General features: G+C 38.5%; 1 protein-coding gene across 4 annotated transcripts in view; it reads left to right on the forward strand.

Moving 5' to 3' along the window:
• Positions 1-18134, forward strand: part of LOC140201322 (echinoderm microtubule-associated protein-like 6) — a 378640-nt gene that overhangs the window by 248988 nt on the left and 111518 nt on the right. For all 4 annotated transcript variants that reach the window (XM_072265210.1, XM_072265207.1, XM_072265209.1 and 1 more), the window contains exons 18-21: positions 1042-1244; positions 7130-7241; positions 14715-14842; positions 17439-17580. In XM_072265210.1, coding sequence (XP_072121311.1) covers positions 1042-1244; positions 7130-7241; positions 14715-14842; positions 17439-17580 — 585 coding nt within the window. The remainder of the gene's footprint in view (positions 1-1041; positions 1245-7129; positions 7242-14714; positions 14843-17438; positions 17581-18134) is intronic.

Here is an 18134-nt window from a genome sequence, read left to right on the forward strand (position 1 = left end):
CATGATTTGCATGCTGATTTCTTCCCCTCATACAGCAGGATCAATGCACTTGACCCTACTGTATTTTCTTTGGCACTTTATGACCTCAAAGCATTAACACAAGAAGTTTGGAGAGAAGGTAGGGTTGCAGATTAAATGTATTTGTAGGCCATTTATTATGAATAAAATACTTAGATCTGAATAATAAATATAATTGCCAGCTTGGCAAAGTGCCTCCGGGTCAGAAAGCTGTGTCTAGTATAGTTTAGGTGGGACTTGCAGTACATTGTCAGTGCTGCTAATTTTTTACTCTCATGTAAAAAAACACATAGTTCAGTTTGTGAGAAATATCAAATGAAAGTTAAAAGAATTTCACCAAAATAATCTTGAACATTTATTCCCTAACAGAATAACTGTATGCTGTTCAGAAATGGGTTGCTGCATTTACTTAGCAGTATGTACATTTCACTATTAATCCACAGCTTCTTGGAAAGTTTTGCCACTATGTGATTCTACATGGATTGAATTATTTCAAAAAATGAGACAGTAATTGAAATTAAGAATACTAAATGAATACCATAGTTGCATGTGGAAGATTCCACTTAAGTACAGCCCAAGTTTCTGAGAATATTAACTCCAAAAGTACTGGCTGATGATACATAAGTTATATATCTTGTGTTGCATTTAGATATATTATTGTGAGAATCTTGAATGCATTTTATCTTTTGAAATCAAATTAAACCTGCATTTCTGCCTACTCTAGAAGAATACAATTTTAAAATAGATACATTAGCTGCATTTTTAGGTGGGAATATTACATTAAGCACATTTTAATAATTCTGGCTATTCTAACCAAGGAAGCACATGCACTAATCAATATCGGATCACTAATTCTTTGTAGCATTGTGTATACACCATACCAGTAAGCCAAATTAGAATTCATATTTACTGAAGAGCATTATAAACTCAAATAGTCATTGAAAAATAAGACTAGAACTGCAACTCATCCTTTTTATTAAAGCTGTTGATTATAATTTTACTATCAAATATCTCATATTTCAGGTGGTGGTCTTACCTCTAAGCGTGGAGTATTTGGTAATATGGGGAAACTAGAGACAATGATGTCAGTGACATATGGCCAAATGGAAGATATGATTTTCTCTGGAGCTGCAAGTGGAGATGTTTACATCTGGAAGAATAACATTCTACTCAAGACAGTCAAAGCCCATGATGGGCCTATTTTTGCTTTACATGCTTTAGATAAGGTGCCCAGAGTTTTGTGTCATTATCAGTGAATGTTTTTTTTTGTATTTGAAGAGTAATCTATAACGGAAAGCATTTTAATAAGAGTGAAAAATGAGTATCTATAGATCAGCTTCTACTAAAATCATTCAAAAAGAATAGTGCATATGAGTGGGTAATCCAACTGTAAGTTTACCACCAAAACTGAAAATAAACGTCAGTTATTAGGCAGTGTTTATTGAAACCCCGATTAGACAAAGTGGCATTCTTCAATTAAATAGTTTTTGATCAATATTTTTGACACCCCAAAATTATTTCAAATCCATAAATTTATACAAAATGCAGGGAATGTTATAAGCTAATTTATTTCAATATTCAGTAAACAATGCAACATATTATCTTTTTTAAAAGGGACATCTGCATTTGGTGCAGGGGGTAGATGGAATTTTCTCTTGAGATTGTGTTTTACCTTCAGCAAATAATGCTTAGTTGTTGAATGTTCGATTGACACACAGTTTCATAATTCATTTAGTTCCTCATAATTCATAGTTCCTCATTTTAACTAGAAAATGTTGCCTTGCATATGGTGCAATTGATTTGGGTTCATAAATTCTTGATTACCCATGCCATTTACTACACTGCACATTTCAAAATGTACATTTATTTAAGGTAGGTTTGCTAATTTCAGAACTCATGAATTTGGACTGGACCATTTGGCTTCTTTTGAGTTGCAGGAGTATTGTCTTTGAGTATTATAGGATTTGATTACACAATCTCAGGGATTCTTTTGTCAAAAGTATTCTGGCAAATTTCATATGGCTTGATATCTGCATGCCCACTTTGCCCAAAAGTATCTCAAGAAACATTTGATGTCAACATATGCTTTAATAAAGGAATGATTTGATATGTATCATACATGGTCTTGTATGGTACCGAAAATAATAGCATTTTCTAGATTTAGACTTGAGCACTCACTTAACCATAGAAACCATAGAAACTACAGCACAGAAACAGGCCTTTTGGCCCTTCTTGGCTGTGCCAAACCATTTTCTGCCTAGTCCCACTGACCTGCACACGGACCATATCCCTCCATACACCTCCCATCCATGTATCTGTCCAAATTATTCTTAAATGTTACAAAAGAACCCGCATTTACCACCTCGTCTGGCAGCTCATTCCATACTCCCACCACTCTCTGTGTGAAGAAGCCCCCCCTAATATTCCCTTTAAACTTTTCCCCCCTCACCCTTAACCCATGTCCTCTGGTTTTCTTCTCCCCTTGCCTCAGTGGAAAAAGCCTGCTTGCATTCACTCTATCTATACCCATCATAATTTTATATACCTCTATCAAATCTCCCCTCATTCTTCTATGCTCCAGGGAATAAAGTCCTAACCTATTCAACCTTTCTCTGTAACTGAGTTTCTCAAGTCCCAGCAACACCCTTGTAAACCTTCTCTGCACTCTTTCAACCTTATTTATATCCTTCCTGTAATTTGGTGACCAAAACTGAACACAATACTCCAGATTCAGCCTCACCAATGCTTTATACAACCTCATCATAACATTCCAGCTCTTAATACTTCGATTAATAAAGGCCAATGTACCAAAAGCTCTCTTTATGACCCTATCTACCTGTGATGACACTTTTAGGGAATTTTGTATCTGTATTCCCAGATCCTTCTGTTCCACTGCACTCCTCAGTGCCTTACCATTAACCCTGTATGTTCTACCTTGGTTTGTCCTTCCAACGTGCAATACCTCACACTTGTCAGTATTAAACTCAATCTGCCATTTTTCAGCCCATTTTTCCAGCTGGTCCAAGTCCCTCTGCAGGCTCTGAAAACCTTCCTCACTGTCTACTACACCTCCAATCTTTGTATCATCAGCAAACTTGCTGATCCAATTTACCACATTATCATCCAGATCATTGATGTAGATGACAAATAACAATGGACCCAGCACTGATCCCTGTGGCACACCACTAGTCACAGGCCTCCACTCAGAGAAGCAATTCTCTACCACCACTCTCTGGCTTCTTCCATTGAGCCAATGTCTAATCCAATTTCCCACCTCTCCATGTATACCTAGCGACTGAATTTTCCTAACTAACCTCCCATGCGGGACCTTGTCAAAGGCCTTACTGAAGTCCATGTAGACAGTATCCACTGCCTTCCCTTCATCCACTTTCCTGGTAACCTCCTCGAAAAACTCCAACAGATTGGTCAAACATGACCTACCACGCACAAAGCCATGTTGACTCTCCCTACTAATCCCCTGTCTATCCAAATGCTTGTAGATTCTGTCTCTTAGTACTCCCTCTAATAACTTACCTACTACTGACGTTAAACTCACCGGCCTATAATTTCCCAGATTACTTTTCGATCCTTTTTTAAACAACGGAACAACATGAGCCACTCTCCAATCCTCCGGCACTTCACCCGTAGACAGCGACATTTTAAATATTTCTGCCAGGGCCCCCGCAATTTCAACACTAGTCTCCTTCAAGGTCCGAGGGAACACTCTGTCAGGTCCCAGGGATTTATCCAGTTTAATTTTCCTCAAGACAGCAAGCACCTCCTCCTTTTTAATCTGTACAGTTTCCATGGTCTCACTATTTGATTCCCTCAATTCCATAGATTTCATGCCAGCTTCCTTAGTAAATACAGACGCAAGAAACCTATTTAAGATCTCCCTCATTTCCTTTGGTTCCGCACAAAGCCGACCACTCTGATCTTCAAGAGGACCAATTTTATCCCTTACAATCCTTTTGCTCTTAATATACTTGTAAAAGCTCTTTGGATTATCCTTCACTTTGACTGCCAAGGCAACCTCATGTCTTCTTTTAGCTCTCCTGATTTCTTTCTTAAGTATTTTCTTGCACTTCTTATACTCCTCAAGCACCTGATTTACCCCCTGTTTCCTATACATTTCATACAACTCCCTCTTCTTCTTTATCAGAGTTGCAATATCCCTTGAGAACCAAGGTTCCTTATTCCTATTCAATTTGCCTTTAATCCTGACACGAACATACAAACTCCGCACTCTCAAAATTTCTCCTTTGAAGGCTTCCCACCTACCAATCACATCTGTGCCAAAGAACAACCTGTCCCAATCCACGCTTTTTAGATCCTTTCTCATTTCTTCAAATTTGGCCTTCAAATTTAACACTGATAAATAATAGAAAGTTTAGTACCTAGACGCTCGACATGAATTTCACTATGTACAATTGCTCTGATCAAATCGGAAATATTTGATATAAGTTAATATAAATTGTTATTAATTGCAGATAAAATTTTATTATCTTTGTTTAAATAACATAAAATGACAATTAAAAAAGAGAAACAGTGCAGAATCCTGAAAGAGTCATAGAGCATTACAGCACAGAAACAGGCCGTTTAGTCCATCTAGTCTATGCCAAACTGTTGTTCTGCCTTATTCAATTGACCTGCACTTGGACCATAGTTCTCCATACACCTCCCATCCATGTACCTTTCCAGACTTCTTTTAAATGGTGCATCCTCCACTTCCACTGGCAGCTCATTGCACAATCCCACCACTCTCTGAGTGAAGAGGTTCCCCCTCAGATTCCCCTTAAATATTTCACCTCTAACCCTAGACCTATGATATTTGGTTCTAGCAACACACATAAAAGTTGCTAGTGAACGCAGCAGGCCAGGCAGCATCTCTAGGAAGAGGTGCAGTCGACGTTTCAGACCGAGACCCTTCGTCAGGACTAACTGAAGGAAGAGTGAGTAAGGGATTTGAAAGTTGGAGGGGGAGGGGGAGATCCAAAATGATAGGAGAAGACAGGAGGGGGAGGGATGGAGCCAAGAGCTGGGCAGGTGATAGGCAAAAGGGATACGAGAGGATCATGGGACAGGAGGTCCGGGAAGAAAGACAAGGAGGTGGGGGGGGGGGACCCAGAGGATGGGCAAGGGGTATATTCAGAGGGACAGAGGGAAAAAAAGGAGGGTGAGAGAAAGAATGTGTGTATAAAAATAAGTAACAGATGGGGTACGAGGGGGAGGTGGGGCATTAGCGGAAGTTAGAGAAGTCGATGTTCATGCCATCAGGTTGGCGGCTACCCAGACGGAATATAAGGTGTTGTTCCTCCAACCTGAGTGTGGCTTCATCTTTACAGTAGAGATTTACATTCTTTACATTTGGTTCTAGTCTGACCCAATCTGAGGGGAAAAAGTCTACATGCATTCACCCTATTTATGCTCTTCATTATTTTGTATACCTTTAAGATCTCCCTCATCCTCTTGCACTCCAGAAAATATATTCAACCATTTTATATAACTCAGATCTCTAAGTAATGGCAGCATTCTTGTAAATTTTGTTTGTACTCTTTCAAACCTATTGATATTTTTCCTGTAGGTAGGTAACCAGAACTGCAGAGAACATTCTAAATTTGGCCTCTCTTATCTCTTATACAAATTCAACAAAACATCCAGCTCCTGCACTCAAAACTCTGATTTATGAAGGCCAGTGTGCAAAACTCTCTATTTATGACCCTACCTACTTGTGATGCCTTTTTCAAGGAATTATGGATCTGTATTCCTAGAACCCTCTTCTACTGCATACCTCAGTGCCCTACCACTCACTATGTAAGGCCTACCCTGATTGGTCCTCCCACAGTACTACACCTCACAATTGTCTTCATTAAATTCCATTTGCCACTTTTCCAGCTGGTCCTGTTATCACTGCAAGCTCTGTTCATCTTCCTCACTGTCCATTACACCCCTACTCTTGGTGTCATCTGCAAATTTGCTGACCCAGTTAACCACATTATCATCTAAATCATTAATATAGATGACAAGCAATAGCACACTACTGGTCACGGGCCTCCAGTCAGAGAGGCAACTATCTACTACCACTCTCTGGCTTCTCCTGCTAAACCAATGTTGAATCCTGAATACCTAGCAACTGAACCTTCTGGATCATCCTCTAATGTGGGACTTTGTCAAAGACCTTGCTAAAGTCCATGTAGACAATATCCACTGCCCTTCTTTCATAAACTTTCCTAGGCCGGCTGGTGGTGCTGTGGCATCAGCGCTGGACTTTGGAGCGAAGGCTCCCGAGTTCGAATTCAAGTCAGGCCACTCCCCGAACATGCTTTCCATCCGTGCTGGGTTGAGCGTCGAGCTAGCCACTCGGCCTCGTAAAAAACAAGTGTCGAGTCAGGAACGTTCATATCATGACCTGGTTAATCCGAAAGGAGACCAATTCTGACACTACAAGCCAGACAAGAATGGCTGACTGTCTGGTGCGACGTGCTAGGAAGGAATAAACTTTCCTAGTAACCTCCTCAAAAAACTCTAAAATTGGTTAGGCACAACCTACCACACAGAAAGCCATATTGACTACCCTTAATCAGGCTCTGCCTATCCAAATATTTATATATCCCATTCCCTAGAGGATATTCCAATAATTTACCCATTGCTGACATCAAGCTTGCTAGCCTTTAATTTCCCAACTTATTCTTGGAGCCTTTCTTGAACAACAGAACAACATTAGCTATCCTTAATCCTCTTCATCTCACCCATTGTTAAAGTTTTAAATACTACTGCCAAGGCCCTTGTAATTTCTGCACTAGCCTCTCATGAGGTCCAAGGAGACACCTTGCCTTGCTTATTCACCCTAGTTTGCCCAAGACTGCAAACATTTCCTCATCTATATTCAGATACTATCCAAAACCTCACCACTGTTTTGCCTCAGTTCTATAGACTCTGTGTCCGTCTCCCGAGTAAATACAGTTGCAAAAGATCAGTTTAAGATCTCTCCCATCTCTTTTGGATCCATGCATAGACGATCATGCTGATCTTTCTAATGAATTGCTTGGAATTTTTCAAACAAAATGAAAAAATAGTTTTACTGCTCTTAATCATGACGTTTTCTTGAAAGGGATTTGTAACAGGTGGCAAAGATGGTGTAGTCGAACTCTGGGATGACATATTTGAAAGATGTTTAAAAACTTACGCTATCAAGAGAGCAGCTCTGTCCCCTGCCTCAAAAGGTATGTTATGTTATTACAACTCCTTTTCTACTAAATACATCAAAATTTTATTTTTCTGGGGAGAATAAATCCTGACATTCTTAGGACTAAAGGAAGAGACTGGTTAAGCAAATGTGAATTTGTCAGGCCTTTTATCCCTCTTATCTATTTTAAGTAATCAGAAATTCTAGAGGGAGCATTGGTTCCTCTTTTGCCAAATATCTTTCAATATTATATCACTAATGTACTGTGACAAGTGAGATAGTCAATAATCAGATATCATACCAATTATATTAGCAGTCAAGAGAAGGTAAACCTGATCATGTTCCAGAATTTACACAGTATGCTAAATAGACTTACTCATGGGTCCTCCACAGGAGTAACCCTATCTCTAGACTTGATGTACTATCAAAGGCAATCAAGATTAGTGGCAGGTGCCTCACTATATTTCTAGTGATGGACAGTCAATAAATGAAGGGAACTAAGGATTTAACATTAGTGCTTGAAAGTGGTACTGAGATCAAAGATCATTTGTGATCTTTCTAAATAAAGGAGTAAAATTGAGCTGAATGGCCTGGCTTTTAAGTTTTGAGTTCTTATCCATACTTTTCACAAATTTATCTCATTGAGAAACAGTACCCCGGGCGGATACATTACATGAAGTGGTCACAAAGACCTACCACGTACAAAAGGCCTAGCCACAGAGAGATCAGAACTGCATAGTCTTTTGAACTAAACTCATGAAGCCCTTGAATTTCATTGCCTAGCTCTGTGCTGATGTGCCAGTAGATATCACAGGTGTCACCCCACCAAACCATGAAACAGTTTATTCTCCTTGAGATGAAGATAAAAGTGAGTTTCATTTGTTGAAACATAGAGTGAAATGCCCCATTTGCGTCAATGATCAACACAGTTTGAGAATGTGCTGGGGCCAGCGCATAAGTGTCACCATGCTTCCAGCACCAACATAGCATGCCTACAATTTACCACCCTTACCCAAACGTCTTTGGAATGTGGAAGGAAAGAGGAGGAAACCCACGTGGTAACAGGGAGAATGTACAAGCTCATTACAGACTGCGGCAGGAATTAAACTTTAATAGCTGGTACTGTAAAGTGTTACACTGACAGCTACGCTACCTAGCTGTCAAGTTTATACCTTCCTCAGAGAACTGGTATGTATGAGGAATAGTGAGAATGTAAATTTTCCCCATCGTATAGGGAGCTGCAAAATGTGCCTATGTTCCCTTGAAGATCCCTTATGAGACTCCTAAAATCTTCATCAGAAAAGAGGATTTCCAGTCAGTTCTTGTTGAGTTGAGCTGCAAGGTTTTTCCAAGAGCCATTAACCCTATGTTATGCTGTATGCTATGCCTTTGATTATGACATCTCCAAACCAGATTGGTAGCTGGCAAAAGCATCATCTAATAATGTACTGTAGCTATAGGCAGCACTGTACCACACCTAAATGGGAATGTAATAGCACCAATGCATTGATCATAAATGAGCAAACGTAAATGTCAGGAAATGGCAAATCTGCTTGTTGAACATATTTGAAGGTAGTCATGTTTAGAAAGGATCTCCAATATCTTTATAAGATGTAACTATGATTTGCTAGGCTAGCATTCTCTGTCCATAGCTACTCCTGAAACATGGTGTTAAACTGCATTAAGCCCATAAAATATAGGAGCAGAAATAGGCCATTTGGCCCATCAAGTTTGCCCTGCCATTTCATCATGGCTGATCCAATTTTCCTCTCAGCCCTAATCCCCTGCCTTCTCCCCCTATCCCTTCTCCCCCTATCCCTTCATGCCCTAACCAATCAAGAATCTATCAACCTCTGCCTTAAATATAATAAAGAATTCACCTCCACAGCTGCCTATGGCAAAGAATTCCATAAGTTCACTACTCTCTGGCTAAAGAAATTCCTCCTCATCTCCATTCTAAAAGAACATCCCTCTATTCTGAGGCTGAGTCCTCTAGTCTTAGTCTCTCCCATCGCATGAAACATCTTCTTCTCATCCACTCTATCAAGACATTTCACCATTCAACTGATTTCAATGAGGTTACCCCTCATTATTCTGAATTCTAGTGAATATAGGTCCCGAACCATCAAACACTCTTCATATGACAAGCCATTTAATCCTGGAATCATTTTCATGAAGCTCCTTTGAACCCTCTCCAGTTTCAGCACATCCTTTCTAAGATAAGGGGCCCAAACCTGCTCGCAATGCTCCAAGTAAGACCTCACCAGTGCTCTATAAAGTCTCAACATTACATCCTTTTATGTTCTAGTCCCCTTGAAATGAATGCTAACATTGCATTTGCTTTCCTCACCACAGACTCAGCCTGTAAACTAACCTTTAGAGAACCCTGCACAAGGACCTCCAAGTCCTTTTCTGCCTCAGATTTTTTGTATTTCTCTCCATTTAGAAAATAGAAACCCTTTCATTTCTTCTAACGAAGTGCATGACCATATAATTCCTGACACTGTATTCCATCTGCCATTTCTTTGTCCATTCTACTAATCTTTCTAAATCCTTCTGTAGCCTCTCTAGACCTGCACCTATCTTCATATCATCTGCAAACTTTGCAATATAGCCATCAATTCCATCATCCAAATCATTATAACGTAAAAAGAATTGGTCCCAACTCAGACCACTGTGGAACACCACTAGTCACCAGCAGCCAACCAGAAAAGGCTCCCTTTATTCCCACTCTTTACCTCCTGCCAATCAGCCACCGCTTTATCCACGCTAGAATCTTTACTGTAATACCATGGCCTCATAGCTTGTTAAGCAGCCTCATGTGTGGCACCTTCTGAAAATCCAAATACACAACATCAACCGATTCTCCTTTGTCTATCCTGCCTGTTAATTGTTCAAAGAATTCCAACAGATTTGTCAGGCAAAATTTTCCCTTGAGGAAACCATGCTGACTACAGCCTATTTTATCTATGTGCCTTCAAATACTCTGAGATTTCATCCTTAATAATCCACTCCAATGTCTTCCCAACCACTGAGGTCAGACTAACTGGCCTATAGTTCCCTTTCTTCTGCCTCTCTCCCGTCTTTAAAAGAGGAATGACAGAATTCCCTCCAGGCTTAACAAGAAGCTCAGAGACCTCAACCTTCACCCTGCCTTGTGCAGCTAGATTCTGGTCTTCCTGTCAGATTGCCAGCAGGTGGTAAGAGTGGGCTCCCTCACCTCCGCCCCTCTGACCCTCAACACAGCTGTCCCTCAGGGCTGTGTCCTAAGCCCCCTCCTGTACTCTCTGTATATCCATGACTGTGTTGCTACCCACAACTCCAATTTGCTAATTAAGTTTACTGACAATGCTACTTTGATTGGTCTAATCTCAAATAATAATGAGGCAGCCTACAGAGAATAAGTCATCACCCTGACACAATGGTGTCAAGAAAACAACCTTTCCCTCAATGTCGCAAAAAGAAAGGAGCTGGTTGTGGACTACAGGAGGAATGGAAACAGGCTAGCCCCTATTGACATCAATGGATCTGGGGTTGAGAGGGTGAACAGCTTTAAGTTCCTCAGCATACACATCACCGAGGATCTCACATGGTCTGTACATAATGGCTGTGTAGTGAAAAAAGCACAACAGTGCCTCTTTCACCTCAGACAGTAGAAGAAGTTTGGTATGGGTCCCCAAATCCTAAGGACTTTCTACAGAGGCATAATTAAGAGCATCCTAACTGGCTGCATCACTGCCTGGTATGTGAATTATACTTCCCTCAATTGCCAGACTCTGCAGAGAGTGGTGCGGACAGCCCAACTTATCTGTAAGTGTAAGCCCCTACTATTCAGGACATTTACAGAGACAGGTGTGTAAAAAGGGCCCAAAGGATCTTTGGGGACCTGAGTCACCCCAACCACAAACTATTTCAGCTGCTACCATCTGGGAAACGGTACTGCAACATAAAAGCCAGGCTCCGGGACAGCTTCTTCCACCAGGCCATCAGACTGATTAATTCACACTGATGCAATTATATTTCTATGCTATATTGACTGTGCTGTTGTACATACTATTTGTTACAAATTACTATAAATTGCACATTGCACATTTAGATGAAGATGTAAAGATTTTACCCTTCATGTATGTGAAGGATGTAAGTAATAAAGTCAATTCAATTCAATTCAATTCAATTTTCCAGTCTCCCGGAACCATTCCAGGATCTAGTGCCTCTGCAAAGTTCATTACTAATGTCTCCACGCTGTCTTCAGCCACCTTTTTCAGAACTCTGTATACCATCTGGTCCAGATGACATCTGCCTTCTGACCTTTCAACTTCCCAATAACCACCTCTCTAGTTATGGTAACTTCACACAGTTCATGACCCCTGACACCTGGAACTTCCACCATACTGCTGGTGTCTTTTTTTGTGAAGACTGATGTAAAATACTTAGTCAGTTCAGCTGCCATTTCATTGTCCCTCATTACTACCTCTCCAACATCTTTTCCAGCAGTCCGATATCCTCTTTCACCTGGTCTTTTACACTTTATGTATCTGAAGAAAATTTTGGTATCCCCTTGAATATTATTGGCTAGCTTGCTTTCATATTCCATCTTTTTTTAGTTGCCTTCTGTTTTTTAAAAGTTTCACAATACTCCAACTTCCCACTAACTTGTGTTCTATTATATGCCCTCTCCGTGGATTTGATGTTGGCTTTGACTTCTCTCATTAGCCGTGGTTGCATCATCTTTCCTTTAAAATACTTCCTTCTCTTTGGAATGTATATATCTTGTGCCTTACAAATTGCTTCCAGGAAGCAATTAAGCCAGTAAACAAAAATAAATTTTAAAATATACTAAAATGTGTGAATGCTCATATTCTGTATTACATAGAAACATAGAAATCTCCAGCATATTACAGGCCCTTCGGCCCACAATTTGGGCCGACCCTGTAATCTACTTTAGAAACTGCCCAACATTTCCCTACCACATAACCTATTTTTCTAAGCTCCATGTACTTAAGGGTCTCTTCAAAAACCCTATTATATTGTATTGCTAAATGCATCTTTAAAAACTTCACTGATCAAAGCTGCAGGAATGAAACCATAGCCCTAATGCATTCAATTGTTTGTAGGTTTATCTTTTCACAGTTTATTTTGCTCAGTTCATTTCTCCTTTTTCAAAGTTTATCTTAAATTAAAAATCCTGATTTGAGGTTGTCCCTTCCTGTCAGAACCTAAGACAAATTTATTATTAATACCATATTTGTAATATATACCTAATATAAGAAAGTTTACAAATTCAGTTTGGAAACTCATTTAGTATAGCTTAGACGAATGTTAATTGATTTTGAAAATGGATCTAGAATTTTAATGGAGCCTGCCAAGATGCAACAACCACTATGATGGTTATTTTGTGATCTTTAAAGATTAAATAAAGATTAGCTTTATTTGTCACATGTACATCAAAATTTGGAAACATACAGTAAAATGAGTTGTTTACGTCAAATGAAATCAGCAAGGATTATTGTGGGCAGCACAATTATTACCACACTTCTGGCATTGGTATAGCATGCCCACAACTCACTAATCCTAACCATATGTTTGTGGGATGTGGGAGGAAATCGGAGCACCCAGAGGAAACCCACGTGGTCACAAGGAGAACGTACAAACTCCTTACCGAGCAGGAGTGGAAATTGAACCCAGATCAGTGATCGTTGGTGATGTAATAGTATTATACTAGCTGCTAAGCTACCTAGGAATTTTTTTTAAAATACATAAAGAACTAGGAAGTTATTTAGATTGCATGGCCTTTTATGCTCCTAAAGAGACCTTAAATGAGATAGGATATTCCCGTGCTCTTCTAATGCAAACATTTTCAGGAACTCAAACGGAACCTAACATTGTGATATGCTTCAAGAGTCAACGGGGAGCTAGCTGGGAGGGTGAGGACAGGAGTTAGGAATTGTGAATTGGACTGCTCAAGTAGAGGAGTTGGGATGAGAATTGGATGTGGACAGTTCAGCCATTAATACATGATTTTTTTTGATGTTTGAGATGCTGTGGTTTGTGTTTGGGTGCTGGTGAGAGGGTATTCATTTCAGTTGGAAGATTGTGTGTGAAGTATGTGTGAATTGTCAAGTTGGCTGGTTGGTGATTTTTTTTAATGAGATTTCTGATCATAGGGGGCATCTTGCTTGGAGTGGGATTTAATATCGGAGAAGTGGAACTTTTGGGGTTTGAGAAAGAACTGCTGAGTCCCAACAACAGACTTGGGATCTGGTCAAACAGGTGCCCTTTAAAACGTACTAATATGAGCCTCCGAGATGATAATGACTACAGTTGGAGGCTTTACTCACAAGATGACACAACTGTTTTGCATGATGCATAATGAAAATTTGTGCAAATCACTTTTCGGTAATCTTTTAACTTTCATATAACTAGGAAATTTGCAAAACTAAGTAGCACTGCACAATCTAATTTCTTTGTTAAATATATTTGTCATTTCAGGCATTAGTTGGCCTTCAGTCTTTGTTCCTGACGAGGAAGCAATTAAGAGCTAATCACATTGTCTGGAGACATGTAAAAGTTTGACCAACTTTGGATGGCAGGCTTTCTTCCCCAATTTAAAACAATCAGGCAATTTTACAGTTAGCTTCCCTGAGGCTTACATTTTTAGCCAATGTGGTTTTTTAGAAAACAGCATGGTCTAGTGACACACACAAAAAGCTGAGTTCTTTTAGTATTTTGTGTGTGTTGCTTTGGATTTCCAGCATCTGCAGAGCTTCTCCTGTTTATGGTATCATAAACTTTTATTAATTGCAACCTGTTTAGCTTACATTTTGTGTCAGATTCCAAGCACCACATTGTGTAACAAATGTTACAGTCTTGAATAGGCACCAGAATTTAACCAAGGAATGAAAAGTTATCTTAGAATCATCATAATATGAGGAGTCTATATTGGCTCTCCAAAGCAATTCAGTCAATCTCCTTTGTTTTTTGATCATATACCTGCAAATAACTTTCCGTCGAATGATTGAATTCTTTGTTGAATCCTTGGGTGTGCTTCCATCAACCTTATACACATTGATTTCTTGATCATAGTGACTCTGATTTCTTTTTAAATTTTTCTCTAAATATACTGTATGTATCAATGTGTTTTAAAACCCTGTGATAATATCTATAGCATGATTTCTTAGATTTCTGTAAATATCGTTAGACTTGCAATATTTAATGCAAATGAAAAACATGACATTCAGGATTTAATTCAGTGTATCTATCATTGAACCTATGCTTTTGTGTTGACAGAAGGTGAAATTATATAATTTAAAACAGTTTAAAATTTAGTTTTATAAAAAAAATTAAGAAATTACTCCAAATAGAACTATGTCAAAAGAAACAATTTTAACAATTTTGGTAAAACTTAAAGGAAGAATGTATAAAATGATTTGGGAATGAGCAAAGAAGTAGGAATAGAATGAAAAATATGGTCAAGTGAGTCCTGTTTATGTGAAATATGTAATTCTTACAGGTTTACTTTTGGAAGACAATCCTTCATTACGTGCCATTACATTGGGTCATGGGCATATACTTGTTGGAACCAAGAATAGTGAAATACTTGAAATAGATAAAAGTGGATCCATGACTCTGCTTGTTCAGGTAGTTATTGCTTCAACTATACAAATACTTGAATTTTTCAGTAAATGTTAGGCCAATTTCATTGCATAAGTTTAACAGTTTTACATGAAAAATTTAGTGGGCAATATATGGATTTATCACTAGATTCCATTTGTTACTTCAAACCTATACTTTTATTGGTTTGGCAATATTGTTTAGTATGATATTTGCTGGTTTTATTTTTGATTTGGCTGATTGTTTGAATGACTGGGTTAGATTCTAAATATGGTTTATTACTGAACCAGTTTATTTACTTAATTTACTTAAGTACAGAATCTTATTGATAAATTTTAATTATTTACTTAATAATTAATATTAACTATGTGGAAATGCGGGTCCACTATCTGTGCCTCAATAATGTGGCACTCCATGGAACCAATACATATTGAGTTAATTCAATTGTGAGTATACATTGTGTTAGGGGTTTCTTTTATTATTTATTTAGAGTTGCAGCTCTCAGTAGGCCCTTTTGGGCCTTCAAGTCGCACCATCCCAGCAACCCTCGATTCAACCCTATTCTAATTATGAGACAGTTTACAAAAACCAGTTAACCTACCAACCGGTACATCTGTGGACTATGGGAGGAAACCCACATATTCCACAGAGGGAACATACAGATTCCTTACAAATGATGTTGGAATTGAACTCCAGGCTCCAACTCCCCAAGCTGTGATAACATCACGCTAACTGCTGTGCTACCGTAGTTTAAGGGAAGTGCTTTTCCATAGGGTGAGTTATTCAGTACAATAATAGGAAGAGTTTGTGGTACTATATATCATAACTAGATTACTGAAAAAATCGGAAGAGGTTTAATGAGCAAAAGGTTTGAAGCAAGCAATGTTGTCATAGCTAATAAAATATAGAAAATAAGAGCAGGAGTAGACATGGTAGCACTTCAAGAATGCTCTACCATTCATTACAATTCTGGCTCATTCCAGGATAACCAGGTCCTTTGTACGTCAACTGTTCTCAGTCTATCACAATTTAAGTAATGCTCTGTCTTTCTGTTTCTCACTGAGGTAGATAAATATGCAGTTATACACCTTGCACTATATCTGCTATGCATTTGCACTCTTGCTCAATTTCTCTACATCATCTTGAAGACTTCCTTTATCTTTACAACTTGCAATCCACCCAGTTTCATATTTTTTGGCAAAATTTTAAATACGACATTTCCCTCATATAAATCATTGTTATAAATTTTGAACAGTTGAGACCCAAGACATTAACGATCTACTCCCAATGCAGAGAGTCTAGCTATTGTCTCTTCCTCTGTCACTTTCCTTAACTTCAGTGAGTATAACACCATTCTACACAATTTCTCTTCATGTGATCATTGCTACATCCTAGGAATCAGTCTGATTAATTTACACTATTATTTTTTAAAGCACGTTGAAGCTTCCTTAATGGGGGCAATTAAAACCAGACAATGCACCAGTTGTCATTTAAAAAAATGTAATAGCTTGAAATTTGTAGAGCAGCATTTTACAAATTTCAAGTTTTATTTTAAATGCCAACTGGAATATTATCTGAAGTTATAATCCTCCTCTATAAATCAAATTTTTCCAATTGCCTATCATGCCATTCGAGGCAACAAAATAATGAATATTTCCAGGCCTTTTCACATTACCCCTTAAACTCAAACAGATACTTCATGGAGTAAGTCACACCAGCTTGATCAGGGCATTCCATTGCTATATTTGAACCCAAGAATGCCAATCTTTCCAGCATTGTGAATGAAATCAGTCATGTACTAAAAAATGCAGTAATGATTTTACTTGCATTTACCTTGCAACTACACAATTTTAAAAAAAGTACTTGTGCTCTCACTAACAAATCATGCATTAATTTCCACTGCAGTCCAAAGCCTGACTGTTCTGTACAAAACTGCTCAGGTTTTGGAGTCAATTAATCTCTAAGCCCAAGGGCAGATTTGATTAAAAATTAGACACAACAACACTAAGTTATCTTTTGTTTAAATCTAATAATCCTGACTCAGTATTGAATCCTCCAAATTTAGATAATATGCTCGCTCTTCCTGTCCTCATCAGAGCTGACAAATTTTGTCCACTATCCCTTCCTGATTTTGGCTCAGTTTTCTCTCTCCATTAGAAGAGCCTAACTTGCTAGGTATGTAGCACAACCTTGTTATTAATGCAGCAAGACAAAGAGAATCCTCCTAATTGCTTTCTTCACCTATTTGGTCTCACATTATCAGAGAGAGATTCCACATGATCTTGCTCATTCCTCCCCCACCTTCTCTACATCTGAAAACTAATTTGTTTTTTCTCTTATTCCTAGAACCAATGAAGGATCCTGGACCTGAAACTATATTTGTATTTCACTTTCTACAGATGTTCCCTGACCTTCTGAATGTTTGATTTTTAAAAAATTTAATATCAGTATAACTATATCACATAACCATCTCACATCAATTGATTGTTCAAACTCTGTCGACAATGGACTAACTCAATTGAAAGTATCTTTTAAATTCCAAATTTTTTTCTTCATCCCCATTCAATTTATAACCATAAATGTTGCACATTGAAGCATATTTATTTTGCTTCCTTCCAATCAGGGTCACATGGAAGGGGAGGTTTGGGGCCTGGCAGCCCATCCTACTCTTCCCGTCTGTGCTACTATAAGTGATGACAAAACATTACGAATTTGGGAACTCTCCTTCAATCATCGTATGTTAGCAGTGCGTAAACTTAAAAAAGGTAACTGTTCTTTTTTCAATTTAGCACAATGTTAAAAACTGTCATGCAAAATTTGAACATTTTGTTTTGTAAAATAGACAAACTAGATTGTTCATATATATAATTAACCATTTTCACTCTGTCTAGAATAATTGTGTTGAGAATGTGATTCATTGTTAAGAATGTGTACTCTATAGTTCCATACAGCTTTTTAATTTGCCAGAGCTATTGCAATCTTTAATGATCATTGATATGTGTTTACCGCACAGTGAAACAAAATTTTGAACTATGTGTCCTCAACTCCTCTTTTGTACCATTTCCCTACAATTCTTGATTTCTCTTTCTTTAAAATATTTGTCTAAGACTGTAAGTCCTCAGAGCAGAATTAGCCTATTTGGCCCATCGACCTGCTTTAGCATTCCATCATGGCTGATTTATTATCCCTTTCATCCCCATTCTTCCTGTAACCTTGAATGCCCTGATTATACCAGAACTTCTGCCTTTAAGTATACCTGATGACTTGACCTGCCTAGCCGCTTGTGGCAATGAATTTCACAAATTCTCCACCCTCTGGC

The sequence above is a fragment of the Mobula birostris genome, chromosome 8 (genome assembly GCF_030028105.1).
Source record: "Mobula birostris isolate sMobBir1 chromosome 8, sMobBir1.hap1, whole genome shotgun sequence".
NCBI classification, from domain to species: domain Eukaryota; kingdom Metazoa; phylum Chordata; class Chondrichthyes; order Myliobatiformes; family Myliobatidae; genus Mobula; species Mobula birostris.